At 45.3% G+C, this 21,467-nt stretch overlaps 2 protein-coding genes across 3 annotated transcripts in view; one reads left to right on the top strand and one right to left on the bottom strand.

The window, feature by feature from the left end:
• LHFPL3 (LHFPL tetraspan subfamily member 3) overlaps positions 1-1,108 on the bottom strand; it is a 58,311-nt gene extending 57,203 nt beyond the window's left edge. For both annotated transcript variants that reach the window (XM_075274136.1, XM_075274137.1), the window contains exon 1: positions 253-1,108. In XM_075274136.1, the coding sequence (XP_075130237.1) occupies positions 253-676 (424 nt within the window). In that variant the 5' untranslated portion in view covers positions 677-1,108. The remainder of the gene's footprint in view (positions 1-252) is intronic.
• Positions 1-20,940, top strand: part of ATXN7L1 (ataxin 7 like 1) — a 488,131-nt gene extending 467,191 nt beyond the window's left edge. Inside the window, exon 13 of the transcript XR_012716108.1 lies at positions 20,925-20,940. The gene's annotated coding sequence lies outside the window, so the exon portion shown is untranslated. The remainder of the gene's footprint in view (positions 1-20,924) is intronic.
• Positions 20,941-21,467: the final 527 nt, after the last annotated feature.

Genomic DNA, 21,467 nt, shown 5'->3' with positions numbered 1-21,467 from the left:
TACAGTATAATCGGTGGCCAGCAATAGAGAGAGGGAGAACTGGGGCTTCAATATGGCTCTCATTTATTTAGCATGTTGACCTCATAAGCTCTCCACCACCTCAAAGTTCTCGTCCATATTGAATGTATTAATTAAGAGTCCATGTGATCCTTTAGGTTCCAAAATCTAAATCCCCACCTGCTGAGGTGAATAGGTAACCTAACAGAAGCTATGGACTTTCTGGGCTGTGGTACCACAGCTGGCTCATCTCACCTGAGGAGAGCTGCATCCAGGCGCAGATCTTATACACCGTGGCCGTGTTACAGAAGAAGAACAGGACGAAGGACACGATGCAGGCGATGATGAGCGTCATGGACAGGCCGATGAAGAAGGAGGCGGCTTTAAAGGCTCCGGAGGGAATGGTGGAGAAATCTGTGAAGCTGCCAGTGCATGTGAGCTCTTTGGAGAAGCCGCTACCGATGCAATAGTGGAAGAGTCCGAAATAGCCCGCCTGAGGGGTGTCCACTCCGTCCCCTATCCAGTAGGGCTGAATGAAGCACACAATGTTGACGATGGCAAAGCAGATGGTGAAGATCGCCCACAGCACCCCGATGGCCCGGGAGTTGCGGATGTAATTGGCATGGTAGATCTTGGCCGCCTCCTGGGGAGACAGCATCGCTAAGCTTGGGTCTGGCATCTTCAATACAGGGAGAAGGGAACGCCGTGGAGGGGGAAACTGGTGACTGAGGAGATAAATCACAGCAGCAGCAGCGGCGGCATGGAGAGAGACTGAGGCTGCTTCAAGACACAGCGCGTCATGGAGATTCCTTGTGTGCACGCACCTGACCCGTTCTCTCTGCTCTCTCTCTGCAGACCATTAACGGTCACTGCGACCCGCTGCAGATCTGCATCCTAATGTGTCAGGAGCAGACGGTACCACAGCGAGCTGGGAGGGGAGCGGCCAACGCAGGAACGTATGCTGGATGTCTCAGCAGAGATGACAGGAGGGTACCAATCGAGGTGTGCACATGACATCCCTCCTCATTCCCCCTATTGGTGCAGCGTGTGAGCGAGTCCAGGGCACGTGCTGGTGACGAGGGGGCGTGGGAAGTGTGAGGTGAGGCGAGGGGCTGCCGCTAAATATAGCTGTGCTCCAGCTCACTGTTATCGTTTGTGGCTAAACATTGAACCAGTCGTGATGCAGCGTTCACAGCCCAACCTTACATTGATAAGTCCAGGACAGTGGCTAGACTAATGACAATGGTATCTGGCTCCAGCTCATTGTTATCGTCTGTGAAACATTGATGATGGAGCGTTCACAGCCCAACCTTGCATTGATTGCCAGCTGGCTGGCTGCATAAGCTAGCTGGATATTGAGCGGCTGTGTGTATGGGAGTCCTTCCCCTCTGCTGGTTTACCATTCATTGGTTGACTGGGAGAGGGGGCGTCCTGCAGGCATATTTAGTGTAGCGCTGGGTGGGGATGTCCTCTTAGATCCCTGCCAGAGCCAAGGAAACAACTTGAAAGACAGGAGACTTGCTCAGAGGGTAGGCTGAGCCAGGCCTGGCACTGGCAGGACCTACAAGACCAGGAATAAGGAGCAGCCAGCCGGCATCAGCAGCTCAATGAGTTGCAGCATCAAAAAAAGGTAAGGGAAAGGGCAAGCAAGCTGGCTGGCCCCCACTACTCAAGTTGAGTAGGGCACCAGTACAGGGCTTCTTTTCCACAACAGCTTACATATTCCCAAGAGCCGGCTGGCTGGCTTCCCCCTCCTTTAAAGATTTCTGCTTCTAAATGGGGAAAACACTTAGACTATAGTTTATGTTGTTCAGCCTAAGCTTGTCCCCAGGAGAGGAAGGATTTGAACACTGCTAGGGAGAGGTGCAGCTGCAATGTAGAAACAGTAACCCCCCTTCCAAAACACTTTTGTAATTGGCTTTGCAGCACTTGCTTTACATAAAGTTGTAGCACAGTCTACTAGTTCCCTGCTGTCTCACATGTTTTTTGCTATTGTGTAGCTCACCCCCTCCCCCTCAGTTAATGTCTTTGTTCAGATTGGGTTTAGATGTGTATCAGAAGGTTGCTGTACTGGACAGGCAGATAGATTCATTGCCTTTAGTTTCTAGGCAAATGTGCATGTACCTGCAACGTACCTCACACTCCTTATGGGCAAAAGACCCTAATGCCCCTCCACATGCTGTATCTAAAACTGGCAATGCAAAGGCTGAAGTTGCGAGAGACCGTCATACAGACGCCATAACCTTGTTAATGTCTAGTCACTGAACCATGTGAACGATTAAGTTTTGAGGAACAAAATTAAATCCTCATAATGGGATCAGTTTATTTATTCTGCACATTGTACTAGGATACATTAATTTGGAAACTTGTTCTGTGTGTTGAACAATCTCCAGATGTGATCCATGGGTGAGGTACATAGGTGAAGCGATGTGACATAGTCAGTTACTACGGGTAGTGGGTATGTGGGGTCCAGGTGACGAGGGATCATCCGGTTGCTTACAATAAGGTCTCTGTTATAAGGCATCATAGCAATTGCTACCTACAGTGATCCGCTTGACCTGCTCTTCAGCATCATCTGCAGTATATTCGGCTAACTCCCAGTATGACACATCCTCAACTCCACTAACTGGATCTCCACCTCCAGTCATCTCTTAACCTGGATCTCCACTTTCAGTGATCTCCTAACCTGGTGGAGATCTTCAGTGATCTCCTAACCTGGATGTTCCACAACTTCATCCTCTACATCTTCTATGCACCCAGGTACGTGATCCGACCCCCTCCCCACCCCACCTGTACCTCTCCATAATGAGTTTTCGTTCTCTGTTTTTCAGCTTGGACTCCATACAAAGAGGTGACGAAGCCAAAAACTGCCTGACCAGATCTCATCAGGTTCCCCAGACCTCAAGGATCCAGGATCTTCACATCCCTTTTTCTCTGAGGGCATCAAAACCCCAAAATTAGTAATATAATACAAATTTGTCTCATTTAAAATAAAAATCTGTCTCATTTCTAAGCCGTCTTCCCACACCATGATTTACTGTATATAGGGTTATGGCCTGAAGGGGGCACTGTACAGCCCTATCTTTAGGACCCAATGTCATTAAAAACAGTGTGTGTGTGTGTGTGTGGGGGGAGGTGGTAGTACAGAAAGTTATTTGTTTCCAGCCTGCCACTAACTCTGATAACTCGCATAGTGTAATACCCCCTAAGTGGCCCATACACAGTATAACACCTCTATGTGCCTCCTGCACACTGTAATACCCCTTTTCTGCCCCTAAATAGTATAATACCCCTTATTGGTCCCCAAACAGTCTAATAGCCCCTTTTTGGCCCCGAAACAGTGTAAATGATGCAGCAGCAGCTATCATTCTTCTCAGAGGAGTTATAGGAGGGTCACTGGTGCAGGAGCAGCTATCATACTTCTCAGAGGAGTTATAGGAGGGCCACTGGTGCAGCAGCAGCTATCATACTTCTCAGAGGAGTTATAGGAGGGTCACTGGTGCAGCAGCAGCTATCATACTTCTCAGAGGAGTTATAGGAGGGTCACTTGTGCAGCAGCAGCTATCATACTTCTCAGAGGAGTTATAGGAGGGTCACTGGTGCAGCAGCAGCTATCATACTTCTCAGAGGAGTTATAGGAGGGTCACTGGTGCAGCAGCAGCTATCATACTTCTCAGAGGAGTTATAGGAGGGTCACTGGTGCAGTAGCAGCTATCATACTTCTCAGAGGAGTTATAGGAAGGCCACTGGTGCAGCAGCTATCTTACTTCTCAGAGGAGTTATAGGAGGGTCATTGGTGCAGCAGCTATCTTACTTCTCAGAGGAGTTATAGGAGGGTCACTGGTGCAGCAGCTATCTTACTTCTCAGAGGAGTTATAGGAGGGTCACTGGTGCAGCAGCTAACTTACTTCTCAGAGGTGTTATAGGAGGGCCACTGGTGCAGCAGCTATCATTGTTCTCAGAGGAGTTATAGGAGGGTCACTGGTGCAGCAGCAGCTATCTTACTTCTCAGAGGAGTTACTTTAACTACAGGCTTTGGTTTTTTCAATCACCATATAATATATAGGCTTTAGATCATCTAGTTCTTGGTTAGATCTGATTTTGGGAAAGCTGGGTGATGGTTCCTATGGCAGTTGAAACATAAATTGTCACAAACGGTGATTTTATTTATTTACTTGCGTCACTCACATTATTTTCCCCAAAAAGAATCCTAGGAACGGGACTATTGGCTCAGCCAGATTTGTTGTAATTTATGTCAGAAAACTGATATAGATGTTGCTGGAAATCTATGCCAGGTATGTACTTGCGCAGATTTTACTCTAGATGCATGGCGTGTGTGGCCTGGCGGAGGGTGCGTGGCTTGGCGGAGATTGTGCAGCCTGGATGAGGGTGCGAGACCTGGTAGAGGGTGCACGCACGGCCAGGCTCAAGGGTGTGCGACCTGCTGTGTGGGTGTGTGGCCTGGCGGAATCGTGTACCTGGTTATAAACGAAGTGCACCCTCTGGTGCGCAAGGGATACAAAAAGGCCAGTCCTAAATCTCCCCCATAGAGTTGTCCTGTTTCCTCCTGCACAGTAAATGTTCCCCTGTTATGCAGGGACCCAGCGCCAACTCATGTAATGCAGTAAAGCTAGAGAAATGTGCTTTTCAGGAGTCTGGGAAAGCTGAGTGAACATTCCTATGGCAACCAGAACATCAATGATAGGGATGTCCAGTTTTACCTTGAAATCTCTATAGTTATGCAGTGAAATTGTCCTTCACATGTGTATAGTTGTATAATTAGCTAGGTTATCCGTTCAGGGCTCCAGGAAAGATGGGTGCAATTTATTTGACAATGTAACATCATTGAGAAGTACAACACTGAGGTGTCCAGGACTCTTCAATATCAAATCTGCCTTGTTATGTAGCGATATATCCTCCACATGTATATTGCTGTATAACTAGGTAGAGTATCTGATCAGGGCTCTGGGAAAGCTGAATGGAAATTCCTATGACAATCATAACATCAGTCGTCACTGATGTGACCAAGACTGCCTTGTTATGCAGCTTGTATGCTGATGTATAGCCAGGCAGATTTGCTGTTCAGGACTTTAAGAAAGCTGGGTGACAATTGCTATGACAACAATAACATAAATCAGTTGATCGTCTTCTATATATTCAAAGACTGCCTTGTTATACGGCGATACATGCTCCACCCATATATTGCTGAATAACTAGGTATGCTTGTTGTTCAGGACTCTGGGAAAGCTGGATAACAACTCCTATGGAAACAATAACATTAGTCACAGGGTCACTGAGATATTCCACTTACTTGATAAGAAATCCTTCAGTTGTATTGAGCCTTATAACTATATAGGTTTGCTGTTCAGGACTCTGGGAAAGCTGGATGACAATTCCTATGACAACCATAACATTACTTATAGGGTCACCACTGAGTTGTTCCAGACCTCTACCTAGCTGTACGGGTATACATCCCATACTAACTGTATAAATAGTAGTTGGTTTCTTGTTCAGGATTCTGGGAAAGCTGGGTTACAATTCCCATGACAGGGTTACATGTATTGTACTGAATTTGTCACCCATTTTTCCCAGGCTTCTGAACGGCAGGTGTGCTTCATAAGATATTGACTTGTGCCTGCTTCTTTATACATTGGTTTTCAGGTTTATTGTGCAGACACAAGACGGAAAGCTGGATGGCAGTGTCAATAGAGTCCACAAGGTGCGCCACCCAGCTTTCCTAGACTCCTGAATGTCAGATCTTCCTTTTTATGCACTGATGCTATATTTCTGCATAGCTAAGCAAATTAGCGGAAAACCATAGTAGGATCATACAGCTGCTATAACGTCCATGTCCCAAGAGACAAAGCTAAGAACATCATTGATGTCAGGACCCAATGGGGCCCACGCCACGTAGGAAAAGATATTTGTCCATCTGAGGATAAGATCCCAGGTAGTGTCCTGAAGCAAAAAAGTGCTGTGGGAAAAAACCATGACAGCATAAAAATGGTAGGTTTTCACAGAAAGTCCTCTGTGGACTTTCTGCTTCCATTATTCCTGTAGGGAAACTGCTGGCGATTCTGTATGTATAATTGATAAGATGCAATTTACAAAACCGGGATGATTTTGGAAATCGCAGCATGTCAACTACGCATAATTTTCCTCAAAGTGGGGATGGGATTCATTAGAATACCATCCATTTTGCTGTGACTGTAAAACGCTGCTGCTTTTTTTTCGCCACCTGGGGCCCCAGCCTGAGGGTGGTTTTTATAGAAAATTTGTGAAAATTGCCCCTAATTTTAACACTTTGCTTATCAAATTAAGCTCATATAGATGATACTGCAATATAGTACCTAGACAATTATACTGCATTCTGTACAACCCACATAATATGAATAAATTTTGCCTAAATTATATGCAAGTAATACTGCCTGAAAGAGCTCATATAATGCTGCTAAATAGTGCCAAGACAATATGGCTATATACAGCACCCGACATATATTGCCAAATAATATGCTGCATGTAAATGATACTCCCTTTAACAGCCCACATTATATTATCATATAGGCAAAACAATGCTGCCATATGCTTTTCCCATATAATACCACCATATATTAATAAATAGTATGCTGCATCCAAATGATACTTTCTTAAGGAGCCCACATAAGACTGGCATACAGAGCAAGACAATACTGCCATATACAGTGCCCACATAATACTATCATATACACTAAATAAGATGATGTTTATATACAATACTTCCTTAACCCACATAATACTGTTATCAATGCCAAGTAAATGCTATCATAAGCAGCATATAAATAATACCACTATATATTGTCTGAATAATATGCCTTATTGAAATAATACTTACAGAGCCCACATACTACTGTCATATTGTGCCAAATACAGAGCCCACATAACATAGCTATGCAAAGCAAAGCAATACTGCTATATGTAGAGCCCACATAATACCACCATATTATGCCAAATAATATACTTTGTGCAAATGATATTCTTCTAAAGAGTCCATATAATGCCATATGTCCCAGCTTTTAAAGAACAGAAAGAGGAACAAAATGTGGGCGGGCTGCAGCAAATGTAGCTTCACCCACTTCTAAATTGACTCTGCCCATTCCCATCCATTTCTCATTGGGTACACCCTGCACCCCACATCTCTCCCCTCACAGTACACCCAAGCATCCCACAGTACACTGTCAGGGTCTGGGGTTTCTAGGTGGGGTGGCATAGACACACAAGTCCAGTTTCTTTTAGTCAAAAACAAAGGTAGAGTTTATTTTCACTCAAAAAGGTAGTGCAGCAACAAAAGGAAACAATACAAAAATAAATACCTGCCCGGCTAGGCTCTAACTAAACATAGAATAGGTTACCTCACCTAGAATAACAGAAATCCAAAAACCCAGTAAAATCATTCAGGACACAGCTCCAAAAATATGACCTCTCTGTTTGCTCTCCAGCCAAACTCTGCCAAAGTGTTGCTGCTGGAGCTGGCGTCTTAAGCCTCCTTGACGAGGAGACTCTCTGCAGCTGAGTCGCTGCCGGAACATCCCCAAAGTGTGGACTGGAGGGGGGTGGAATGACAGGTCCCACTACCAATCCTACCTGTCATTCCTAAAAATCCAGCCTAATACTGAGCATTTACCAAAATGCTCAGCAGACGAAAGTTGTCTGCTGAGAACAAACATTCTTTCTGGAGTTTTCTCATCTCACCCACCTGAGTAGTCTGGGTGAAATGTACACCCCCTCCATTACCTGACCAGCCATCGGCTTACAACACCCATGCACTCCACATCTCCCCCACACACACAGTACACACTGCACCCCACATCTCCCCCAAGTACACCCATGCACCCCATATCTCTCCCCCACCCACAGTCAGCCTCGCACCCCACATCCCCTCACAGTACACCCTGCAACCAACAGTACACCCTGAACCCCACATCTCTCACCCACACACAGTCAACCTTGCACCCCACAGTACACCCTGAACCCCACAGTACATCCATACACCCCACATCTCCCCCACACAGTCCACCCTACATCCCCCCACAGTACACCCATGCACCCCACATTTCACCCCCCCACAATACACCCATTCATCTTACACCTCTCCAACACACACAGTCAATCTTGCACCTCACACCCCCCACAGTACACCCTGCACCCCACAGTACACCGTGCACCCTGAACCCATCTCCCCCATATACAGTACACCCATGCACCACACATCTCCCCCACACACAGTCCACTCTGCATCTTACATCTCTCCCACACACACAGTGCACCCTGCATCTCACATGTCCCCCCCCCCCCCAGTACCTTAGACCACATATCTCTCCATCTCTTCCTGGACTGCACAGGATACAAAGACACTCATACTCAGTGACGTGATTGTCTGATGTCACACAGGTCCTTCTGAGTACAGTAGTCAAGCTTTCCCCCGATCACCACCCGCTCTTATCCCAGGTACAACTTTTTATCGGTTATAAGAGCGGGTGGTGATTGGGGGAAAGTTTGTTAATATGCAAAACACTTGAGAGGCAGAGTGAGACATGCGGTAAACCGTGCGGGACTGCGGGACAGCAGTCTAAAATCAGGGCTGTTCTGCGGGATGCGGGACGGTTGGGAGCTATGCATATACATAAGCCCAGGACAGCGGCTAGACTACTGACATTGGTATCTGGCTCCTCTGGGGAGGCAGGCCTTATACATAAGCTTGTAGTTCTCGATGCTGCTGATCAATCGAGTCAGATTGATTGTACAATTCAACATACCCAACTGCCCAATCATGAGGATGGTTCAGGAAAAAAGTGCTCTGAGTCTGCACAAAATGGGTCAAAGACTACAGAAATCCAGGCCAATAGTGACTATACTTATAATTTTGGACAACCCACGACTAAAATTTCTAACATGACGCATGAATATTTTGGCAGACTAGTCATCGGAAACCATCATGTGTAGTTATTCAAACATTTGTCAGCTGAAATGGCCAAAAATCAGCCATTTTGTTTGAATTTTATCTTGTACTAGCAGGAAGACCCGGCTTCGTACGGGTATATTACATTTTTTGTTTGTGTAATGGCCCCATAAGAATTGTCCAATTTTGCACTGGTATCATGTGATCATGTGTATCTCATTTTGGATATCAGTGAAAACCTGTGATCAGTTGTTATGGTTACCTGGAGTAAAGCTGTGTGAATGTGACCTTGTGTGACAGTGTCATCCACAGTGCCCTGCTTCTTTAAAGCTGACATACAGCAGTGAAGAAAAATGGCTGGGTTGCTATGGAAACCTGGAGTAAAACTCTAATGTGTGGTACTCTGTGCAGAGGCATCTATCTAATCCTCCAACGTATAATACTGTGTGCTGAGGCACATATATAATCCTACGGCTTGTGGTACTGTGTGAAGAGGCAGGTATCTATTCTTCCCTGTGTGGTATTGTGTGAAGAGGTGTGTATCTAATCCTCCAGTGTGTGTGACTGTGTGCAGATGCGCGTATCTAATCCTTCCCTGTGTAGTACTATGCTGTGTGTAGATGCAAGTATCTAATCCTTGTTGGTGTGCTGTGTGCAGATGCACATATCTAATCCTCCGGCGTGTGTTACTGTGTGCAGATCTAATCCTCCCCCGTGTGGTATTGTGTGAAGAGGCGCATATCTAATCCTCCAGCAAGTGAAACTGTGTGCAGACGCGCGTATCTAATCTTACGGAATGTGGTACTTTGTGCAGACGTGCGTACCTAATCCTCTGGCATGTGGTACTGTGTGCTGAGATGCGTATGTAATTCTCTGGCGTGTGGTATTGTGTGCAGAGGCATGTATTTAATCCTGCCCCGTGTGGTACTGTGTGCAGACGCAGGTATCTAATCCTCACCTATGTGGTATTGTGTGGAGAGGCGCATATCTAATCCTGCCCCGTGTGGTACTGATTGCAGAGGCACGTATCTAATCCTCCCCGTGTGGTATTGTGTGCAGTGGTGTGTATCTAATCCTCCAGTCTGTATGGTATTGTGTGAAGACGTGTGTATCCAATCCCCCGGCGTGTGGTAATGTGTGCAGATGTGTGTATCTAATCCTCTGGCATGTGGAAATGTGTGCAGACACGCGTATCTAATCCTACGGGATGTGGTACTGTGTGCAGATGTGCGTGTCTAATCCTCTGGTGTGTGGAACTGTGAGCAGATGCGCATACCCAATCCTATGGCATGTGGTACTGTGTGCAGACGCGCATATCTAATACTACGGCATGTGGTACTATGTGCAGACGTGCGTTTCTAATCCTCTGGCGTGTGGAACTGTGTGCAGATGTGCGTATCCAATCCTCTGGCGTGTGGTACTGTGTGCAGATGCGTGTATCTAATCCTCCCCCGTGTGGTAATGTGTGTAGACGCGCGTATCTAATCCTCTGGTGGTGGTACTATGTGAAGACATGCGTATCTAATCCTCCGGCGTATTGAACTGTGTGCAGATGTGCGTATCTAATTCTCCCCTGTGTGGTATTGTGTGAAGAAGTGAATCCTTCCACGTGTGGTACTTTGTGCAGACACACGTATCTAATCCTTCAGCGTATGGAACTGTGTGCAGGCGCGCATATCTAAACCTTGGTCATGTGGTACTGTGTACAGACGCACGTATCTAATCCTCCCCTGTGAGGTATTGTGTGAAGAGGCACGTATCTAATCCTACGGCATGTGGTTCTGTGTGCAGACGCATATATCTAATCCTCTGGCGGGTAGAACTGTGTGCAGATGCGCATATCTAATCCTCTGGCATGTGGTACTGTGTGCAGACGTGCGTATCTAATCCTCCCCCGTGTGGTACTGTGTGCTGAGATGCGTATCTAATTCTTTGGCGTGTTGTACTGTGTGCAGATGCATATATCTAATCCTACGGCATCTGATACTGTGTGCAGATGCACGTATCTAATCCTACGGTATGTGGTACTGTGTGCAGATGCATGTATCCAATCCCCTGGCGTGTGGTACTGTGTGCAGATGCGTGTATTCAATCCTCTGGCGTGTGGTACTGTGTGTAGACGTGCATATCTAATCTTCCGGCGTGTTGAACTGTGTGCAGATGTGCATATCTAATCCTTGCCCGTGTGGTACTATGTGCAGACATCCGTATCTGTACCTTCAGTGTGTGGAACTATGTGCAGACACGCATATCTAATCCTTGGTCGTGTGGTACTGTGTGCTGACACACGTATCTAATCCTGTCCTGTGTGGTATTGTTTGAAGAGGCACGTATCTAATCCTACGGCATGTGGAACTGTGTGCAGACGCACGTATCTAATCTTCTGGCGTGTAGAACTGTGTGCAGACGCGTGTATCTATTCCTCTGGCGTGTAGAACTGTGTGCAGATGCGTGTATCTAATCCTCCCCCATGTGATACTGTGTGCTGAGACGCGTATATAATTCTCTGGTGTGTGGTACTGTGTGCAGAGGCATGTATCTAATCCTCTGGTGTGTGAAACTGTGCAGTTGCGCGTATCTAATCCTACGGAATGTGGTACTGTTTGCAGACGTGCGTATCTAATCCTCTGGTGTGTGGAACTGTGTGCAGATGCGCGTATCTAATCCTCTGGTGCATAGTGCTGTGTTCAGTTGCGCGAATCCAATCCTCCCCATGTGGAACTGTGTGCATTTGCTCGTATCTAATTCTCCGCGGTGTGGTACTGTGTGCAGATGCACGTATCTAATCCTTCAGTGTGTGGAACTGTGTGTAGACGCGCATATCTAATCCTCGGTCGTGTGGTACTTTGTGTAGACATGTGTATCTAATCCTCCGGCGTGTGGCACTGTGTGCAGACGTGCGTATCTAATCCTCTGGTGTGTGGAACTGTGTGCAGATGCGCGTATCTAATCCTCTGGTGCATAGTGCTGTGTTCAGTTGCGCGAATCCAATCCTCCCCATGTGGAACTGTGTGCATTTGCTCGTATCTAATTCTCCGCGGTATGGTACTGTGTGCAGACGCTTGTATCTAATCCTTCAGTGTGTGGAACTGTGTGTAGACGCGCATATCTAATCCTCGGTCGTGTGGTACTTTGTGTAGACATGTGTATCTAATCCTCCGGCGTGTGGCACTGTGTGCAGACATGTGTATCTAATTCTTTGGCATGTGGAACTGTGTGCAGACGCATGTATCTAATCCTTCAGTGTGTGGAACTGTGTGCAGAAGCGCGTATTTAATCCTCTGGTGTGTGGGACTGTGTGCAGACGCCTGTATCTAATCCTCTGGCGTGTGATACTGTGTGCTGATCTGTGTATCTAATCCTCTGATGCGTGTATCTCAATTTGGATATCAGTGTTGTATTGTGCATGTGGAGTGACCGTGTGTATTGCAGTTGGAATATGAGTGAAAGACTTGCAGGTTTGTATTGGCTAAGGGGGGGGGGCATTGTGTTGGGAATGCTGTAGCTAAGCAATGGTACATCCGAGCGAGTTGAAGTCTCATCTCAAATCTTCCCGGATACCTGAAGTATCTCTGTACCAAATTTGGTGAAGATCGGTCCAGTCGTTTGGTCGCGCTTAAAGAATAGACAGACAGACAGACAGACAAGAATTCATTTAAATGCAATTAAATGAAATAGGGGACAGACCGTTGTGCTCCCGATATTCAGGAAATTAGAAGTTTTTTTTACTACATTTGATATATAATATATATATTTATATATATATATATATATATATATATATATGGAGGAAAGTGGAGAAGAGAAGAGGAGAAGAAAAGGTGAGTATAACCATGTCACTGCTACATTTGCAGCCGACCAACAGGTACCGAAATAGGGGAGGATAATATACAATTGGGAGGAATCAAAATCGTCTTAATAAAATGTTCATCACAGTAATAGCGACAGGACTGGTCGTAAGGACTGAGACAGGGTAGCAAGAGTTCACGGCAGTGCGGGCCAGAGGGCAGCCCTCCAGTATCATGAAAGGCTCAAGTAATGGAGCCAGGGGGACCAGATCCAGTGGAATCTACTGTGTGTGCCATATGCCCAATGAGAGAATTCCTCAAATCTGCAGATCTGATTGATCCCGGCAACCTATTCTGAGTGTGTGGGTGCTGTAGTCTGCAACCATTTTTGGGGGGATCAGAAATGTAGTGGCTGCAAGTAAATGTGTAACCAAGTCATGCTTCAATGGTGTGAAAGCGACAAGAGCCAATGCTATCTGAGAGAGAGACACTTGAAAATTAGGGTTAAAAATAGTCTGCAGGGTGGATTCTACTGACTTCTAGTAGGATTTCAAGGCCGGACATGACCACCACAAATGGGAGAGGGAGCCAAACGCTTGATTACAGCACCAACAGAGGTAATTGTCAGCTAAGTGATATACATAAATCATTCGGGAGTTTTGTACCAGCAGTTCAGTAATTTATAAGGGCTAGTTCACACGTGGGCAAAGGGGAGGTTTTTGACAGCGGAATTCGCTTCAAAAACCTCTCCTTTAACATGGTGGTCTATGTAGACCACTAGCTTTTTTTTTCCTCCTAGCGTTTTCCGCCTGAAGAAGCGACATGACCTTTCTTCAGGCGGAAAACGCCTGAAGAATTGCATAGAAGTGAATGGGAGGCGAAAACCGCGCGGTAAAAAAACGCGCAGTTTTTTGCACACAAAACCGCGCGTTTTTCGCCTGCAGTTTCTATAGCACATATAGGAAAAAAAAACCCTAGCGAAAACCGCTAGCGAAAACCGCGTCAAAAACCTCATCAAAAACCGCGTGGAATGCAAAAAACAGCGTCAAAAAAACTCCTCGAGGTTTTTTACCTCGCACAAATAAGCTAGGCGGTTTTCACGTGTGAACTGACCCTAATGGTTTTCCTGGATCCTAATGTAGTTGGAAAACCATTTGATGTTGATAGAATGGCTTTGACCTGGTCATCCATAAGGAACATGCCCAGCTCTTTCTCCCAGGACTGCACAAAGGCTGGCCTCGTGAAAACTCATTTTACAATGTAAGTATGATAAATATGGGACACCTTCCGTAGTTTTGGGAGCGGGGCTAGTATTAATTTTTCAAAGTCTGTAGACTCAGATCTCATCTGGAATTTTTTCCGAATCAGTGAGTGCACATGAGACATTAAGTGTTGGGAAACCAGTGAGCTCCCCCAGTTGTGCATCTGTCAGGTTGTGATCCTGTTGTGGGAGGAACAGGAGGGTTTTCCCATCTAAGGAGGCCCAAAGGTCTTGTGGACCCGAAAGAGAGAGTGTCTCAGGGACCAGGGACAAAGGCTCAGGTGCAGTACAACAAAAAGTGGATTTATTTTATTTTAGATTATTAATATTCTTGTAGCGTACCCAAAAAATTTTTATCATATAAACTCAGAGTAGGGGAGTATAACCTACCCAAAATGGGACGTATTAAAATATAGCCTTTATTGGTTCAGTTAAAATACCCAAAGGAACAAACAAACAAAAAATTCCCCATTAAAAAAGAAAGAAAGGAAAGGAGAATGGACAGAGTAATGTGTCTCTGAAATTGCTATGTCAATTGGACAGCATTCACACCTAGCAGCTACTAGAGAACCACAGTGAGCAATCTGATTTACTTGTATGGAATCTCACAACACTCCTGCACTTGTGTCCATATCATTAACACTTTGCTGTTCACTGGTATCCGTGTACTGCTAGGCTAGTCTTTGCTTTCTGATAGCTAATTCCTCCTTCTTAACCACTATTGTATTAACCCTTTTCTCATGCTAATAGTGCACTAAGTAACTTGTTTGTATAGCTGAGTAGGGAGAAGTTTACTGACTCACATATATCAGGGAATCATTCAACTAACAATAGGGCAAGCTAGACACTTATCTTGCCCATTCTACCACCTCAATCTGTCATCTGACCGGTTTCAATGTCCCTTTACTATCGGACACATCATCAGAGGTGTCATTTCCATTATTTCTTTCTGACACTGGAGTATGCTTTGTATATTCAATATAGCCCCCAGCCCCCGTCAGCATTGATAACAGCCGCGCGAGTCAACTAGGAGCCCAGTCTTTTAAAGCCCAGGGACCGCCCCTCATCCAAGCTCTAACCAATCAGGGAGCTTGAAGGTCCAGCTTGATCTCTGCCTCACCTGAGGCTTAATCCCATAAGCATGTGCCGACCGGTGGCCAATAGAGAGAGGCCATACGCGCAAACCTCTCCAAGTCCCGCCCACACTGGCGAGTAACAACAAACAAACCAGCATGGCTATCGATTACAGGTAAGAATATTCCAGCAATGCCTAAGAACGGCGTTCTATCTCCTCAGGAGCCTTCCATAAGCGAGGGAGAGTGTCTCAGCATATATCACAAATCACTCCGTGATCTCCTATCTCAGTGTTCACCTATCCATGTTGTTTCAGAGTAATATTATTACCATTTGTCCGCAACCTCCCTTTCATACTGTATTCCAGGACACCCATAATGATGCATTGCCATCCCTCTCGATACGTTATATCGCTCTTATCCCTCAGTGACAAGAATGCTCAACTTTATGCATCAAGATCACTCCGTTTAACTTGACAGATCCTATTTGTTGTGGAGTGCCTATTAACTCCTAGATAAAACACGCGTACGAGATGTTCTCATTTAACCCCTTAGGTTGCACCGTATCTAATGTGAAAATCCATCTCGCTTCTTTTTGTAGGAGTTTTTTGTCAAGGTCACCTCCCCTAGAGGAGGGGAATACCCTCTCAATGCCTTGAAAGGTAAGTTTGTTTGTTCCTTTGGGTATTTTAACTGAACCAATAAAGGCTATATTTTAATACGTCCCATTTTGGGTAGGTTATACTCCCCTACTCTGAGTTTATATGATACAACAAAAAGTGGAAAATGGAAATCCAGCAGCCCAGGATTGAAAAAGTATTTTATTCAAAAATGGCAGACCGAAACGGAAGGAGGAAGGTAGGACTAGAATATCATTTCTAAAGGCTATTCCAACATGTTCTTATTGAAAAATACAAAGATCCAATTATAGATTCCCTGTAAACAAGTACATTCAGAGCTCACAAACCAAACTACAATCATGGTAGGCACTTGAGGAATCTTAGGCAACGTTTAAATACTCTGCTATTGCTCAAGATTGGAGAATGAGGCAGCACTCTGGTTGGCTCCACCCCGTGAGTGAAGCACACCCCATATTTGTGCTTCACTCAGTTCAGATATTGTTCATGGTCCATGCAGTGTATATTTTGATTTTCAGTCTGCATTTTGACACAGCTTTAATTTCAGACAAGTTTCAGTCATGTTGCCTGCCTTGTAGCTTCAAAATATAAGAAAATTTTCCAAAAACTCATAACTGCCAAATATAGACACTTCTCAAGTTCAATAAAGCATACATTGTAGGCCTAGCACTTGTATTGTGTTTTTTACCACTTTGTTTTAGATAGTATTAAACATATTCAATATATGGTATCAGGGGTTTAACTAGCAGAGACTGGGCCCCAAAAGCAAACTTTTAATGCGGGGCCCCCACCCATATATAGCATAGTGCCCCATTTTCTGACCCCCAAACGGTGAAATGCCCCATTTACTCACACTATAATGTCCCAATGTGGCCTCCAGACAATATGATATCCAATATTGGCCCCTTCACACAGTATAATGTCCCATAGTTCCCCCTTCACACAGTATAATGTTCCATATCAGCTTTTCCTAAACAGTAAGTGTCCCATGATGTCCCCTCCACAAAGTATAATGTCCCACAGTGGCCCTTCCACACAGTATAATGTCCCATAGTGGCCTCTCCACACATTATAATGCCCTATAGCATCCCCTTCACACAGTATAATGTGACATAGTGGCCCCTTCACACAGTATAATGTCCTACAGTGACCCCTACGGTGTTCATTGCAAATATTGCTACAATGTAGGGTTAGACAGAAAGTGACATTTTTGGGGTTCACCAACTACAAACTATGTTTATACTCTGGAGTTTGAAAAGACCCCAGAGTATAACGATCTGAGACCCAGAGGAGGTGACAAACATAAAACCCAGTGTTACCTCTCTTGGGCTCTGGCATGACTTCTTGCTGTTTTCAGCCCTCTTCAGTGACATCATAGACATGACTTACGCTGGTGTCGTTATGCATCATGACGCCGGTCTGTCCCACGTGATGTTTGTGATGTCATTAAAGAGGTCCGAAGATAGCAGGGAGTAGTGCTGGAGCCCAGGAGAGGTAAGTAACACTGTTTTTTTGTGTTTGCTCACTTCTCCAAGGCCTCTGATCATTATACTTAGGGGTATGTAATAACTGTAGTATGTAATAAAGGTTTCAGTTCGAAAACCTCACAGAAACCTACTCCTTTTTACCGTCAGTGAAGTGATATGGGATGCACAGCGCCCTCTGTACAGCAGAAGGGGAAGCGGAGGCGGCTATGAGCAGGAGTAAAATAGAACCCTTTTACACTGCACAACAATGATTTTCTACTGACAGAAAACCATGTGATTTATACTAAAATGCACACTCTGATTCCAAATATGAACTCGGAATTTGCCTCACATGTCTAGATTTTAAGTTATACTTGTAAAGCCTATTCAGTTATAATATTAATGCATTATATATTGGAAATATTCCAATAGATGTCCCCAGACCTACCCGGCACCAAAACGTCACACTTTCGTCATCGACACATCAAGTTAGCTGCATACTATGCAATGAAAAGTGATGTCTATTTCTGTACTGATGTAAATGGTCTTATGATGGAGTTAGATGGTGCACATGTTCCTGATGAATGGAGGCTAATTCGAAATGATCAATTACTCAGAACATAAATGGACAATCTGTGCTGACCTGAAAGTGGTACTGTGTTTCCTCGAAAATAAGACAGTGTCTTATATTAAATTGTTGCCCTAAATATAGGACCTGTCTTATTTTCAGGGGGTGTCTTATTACAACCGGAAGTCATGCCGGCACTTCCTTAGCATAGAGTCAGCATGACTGCCGGTTGTAGGTAGTGTAGGGGAGGGGGGAAGGTATCCTACTTACCTTTCGCATCTTCCTAGCAGTGCTGGTGCTGTTCGTCCTGGCAGTGGTGGGTGGGGCTTAGTGAGGATTTGTGGGCGGGGCTTAGCGGAGCTTTCGTGGGCAGGGCTTAGCGATCCCCACTTCACTGACACAGCAGCCGTGCTCTGTGCTCCATGTGCACAGCAAAGCCGGCTGCTGCCTCTTCTGTATGCTGGCTGCTGCCTCTGGGAGAGTTGGGAGAGCTCATCCTACAGCAGCAGGGACAGTGGACATAACAGCAGAGGCAGCAGCCGGCTTTGCTGTGCACACGGAGCACAGAGCACGGCTGCTGTGTCAGTGAAGTGGGGATCGCTAAGCCCCGCCCACAAAAGCTCTGCTAAGCCCTGCCCCTAAAGCTCTGCCCACCACTGCCGAGCATGCCTTATTTTCGGGAGGTGCCTTATATTAGGCAATACAACAGAAACCCCCCGCATGCCTTACTTTCGGGGGTGTCCTACTGTCGGGGAAACACGGTAGCAATGCTGCTTGGCCTACAGTTAGGGTATACAAAGCATATGTGTTTCTTGTGCCTATGGAAAAGTCGTGATGACAACAATCATTACAAAAATGAGACAGTGGCCTCTCAGAGTCCAGCACACATTTGGTCAGTACAATGTAAAACACAAATCACTTGTCGATCCACTTCAAGTTTTTCTTCACTTCACATTACACTTGGTTAAACAAAAATTGTTGTAATTGTACTTGATGGTGATGGAAATGGTTTCCAGTATTAGAAGGAGAAGTTTAGCACAATGAAAACTGAGTCTAAAATAAAGGCCGGAATTTTTATTGGCCCTGAAATCAACAAACTAATGTGATGACACTATCAGAACAAAACTTAACCCTCCGGACCTTGCAGCTTGGGATGCGTTTGTGCTAGTAGTGTAGAACTTCCTTGGGAACAGACGAGCTGAAAACTCTGCTGAATTAGTAGACAACAGGCTTACAGCATATGAACAACTTGGCTGCCGAACGTCATTGAACATGCATTTCTTACATTCCCATCTTGACTTTTTCCCACCCAATTTGGGAAACACAAGTCATGAACATGGAAAGCAGTTCCATAAAGATATTTCTTTAATGGAGAATAGATTTAGGCCACAGGAATCCCAATCCCAAGGGAGACTAATGCAATCTCTTCAACATTTGTCTGCTACTGCGCAAAAACAACTTATTCTATACTAAATCGAGTGTGCAGATTCCAAATCCAAAGTCAGAATTGTTGTATCATGTCAGGAAATTTTGCTATGCATAAGTATGCCTGAATGAATTAAGCACTTGGAAAGCATTGAATAATTTTGAACAGAACGCGTTTTACTCCAACAATTACCTGATCTACATCAAAGTTTTGTAGTAAACAGTGTATGGAAATGTAATGGAATAACAAAATTTCAAAAAGTTCTATTTTTCAGTTTAAAAGTGTTACTTGAGCAAGGCCCAGACTGTTAAAAGTGGTTCAGGCATCTGCTTTTGCGTTTGTGAACAGTTATGTTTTCCCATTGCACTCCCTGCTTCATCATTCATCCTCTCCTCCCCTGGAGCTTTAGGCGTGATGTTGCACAGGACATATGTATTATGTACTTGCTACTAATGCCAATATCTTAGGATTGCTTAGGGCTATAAAAATTATCTTGAATTCATTAAAATTATCTTGAAGTCATGAAAACAATGTCCAACATTGAGATCCCAATTCAGATCTCATTTCCAAACAGTGTTTTTAACAGCAAATCTCAGAATCTGTAAGGACTATCATGATGATCTTTGTATCATTTTAAAGATGAGATTCTCATCTTCATAGCCCTAACAGATCCTGAGATATGGGGCTCCAAAGTGTCCTCCACCTTCCTGCCTCAGGTAGCATCTTGGAGCAGCAGCAGACTGCACAGAGATGATAAAGCATCATCATCATCTGTGCATAACCTGTATGTGACCCCGGGGAGGGGAAGGGGGGGGGGGTGTAGCATGGACTTCTGTCCATGTCATTCCCTCTACTATCAATCAGACAGCATACTATACTTTTGCGCTCTGATAGATATATATATATATTTTATATAATGTAATACCTGTAAGGGAATTGCAATAGGAACAATTCCCCAGTAGCTGGTGAACCCTGGGGGAAGGGGCACAATAGACAGTGAGACGAAAGCTGAACCCCCCCCCCCTCTCCCTTCCTGCTGGTCCTATCCTAAGCAGTAGGTGACAACTGGTTGACAAAGCTCCTCTTATACATGTGACACACAGAACGAAGACAAGCCAAACAACAACAAAGGGAGATCAGCTAGCCAAGGGTCCAGTAACATTCGACCAATGCAGTTCAGAATCAAAATCCAAGAGAATAATCAAAAGGGTAAACCAGAGGTCAGTAATACAATAATAGCAGAAGAGGAGCTTAGCAGGGACAAATTCACAATAGCCAGTCCTTCTATGAGGGCTCATCTCCAGTATATAGGAACTCCAAGACCTGTCAGGACTTGAACCCAGGGACTTCAGTATCCCAGGCGGCAGCTCTTCAAACTGAGATATTCAGCCTCCTGGACAGCTCCAGTGCTGATCTAAGCCTAGTTCCACTAGCTCTAATTCCAGCTGCCGGCCATTTTTGGGTAGCCGCTCTTGCAGTTCAATACAGGAGCCGGCCGGCGGCCATTTTTGGGTAGCCGCTCTTGCAGTTCAATACAGGAGCCGGCCAGTGGTCATTTTGGGGTAGCCGCTCTTGCAGTTCAATACAGGAGCCGGCTGGCGGCCATTTTGGGGTAGCCGCTCTTGCAGTTCAATACAGGAGCCGGCCGGCGACCATTTTGGGGTAGCCGCTCTTGCAGTTCAATACAGGAGCTGGCCGGCGGCCATTTTGGGGTGGCCTCTCTATGCTCCTCTATAGAACTACAAGAGCAAGAGAAGCTAGAAGAGGCGGAGTTGCTGCAGAACAAGGAGACGGCGCAGGAAAGAGCTTTCGGGCAGCAATGGGGATGCGCTCATCGGCCTTTCAGCGCTGGGGCCTGCCCTCATTGCTGCGGAGAGCTCATTTGCATACCGGTTAAAACCGGTATTTCTACGGAACAGAACGGCGGAGACCACGTCTAAAGGTAGGAGACAAATAGCCTTTCTTAAGGCTATTCTGACGTGTTCATTAGAAAAAAAGGTAGTTTAATGGTAGAATCCCTTTAAATACTCGTATGCCTCTGCCATCAAACTTCAGTGGGGACTGTCACCATTACCGAGGATTTCTTAACCAATGCCGTATATACTTCCAAATGCAACCTGCTCCTTTTACTAGTGACAGGAAAAAAGTGCTATTTATCATTAACCTGCTGTCAGATAAAGCTTTAGCATGGGCCTCCCCTTATGTGGAAAAGAATTCTGTCCTCCTCAATGATTTTGATAACTTTATCACTGCTATGGATCAGGTTTTTGATGACCCAAATCGTTGTGCCACAGCTGAGACCAAATTGCATAACC

The sequence above is a fragment of the Leptodactylus fuscus genome, chromosome 5 (assembly GCF_031893055.1).
Source record: "Leptodactylus fuscus isolate aLepFus1 chromosome 5, aLepFus1.hap2, whole genome shotgun sequence".
Taxonomy (NCBI): Eukaryota; Metazoa; Chordata; class Amphibia; order Anura; family Leptodactylidae; genus Leptodactylus; species Leptodactylus fuscus.
This window is presented reverse-complemented; position numbering and strand designations above follow the sequence as displayed.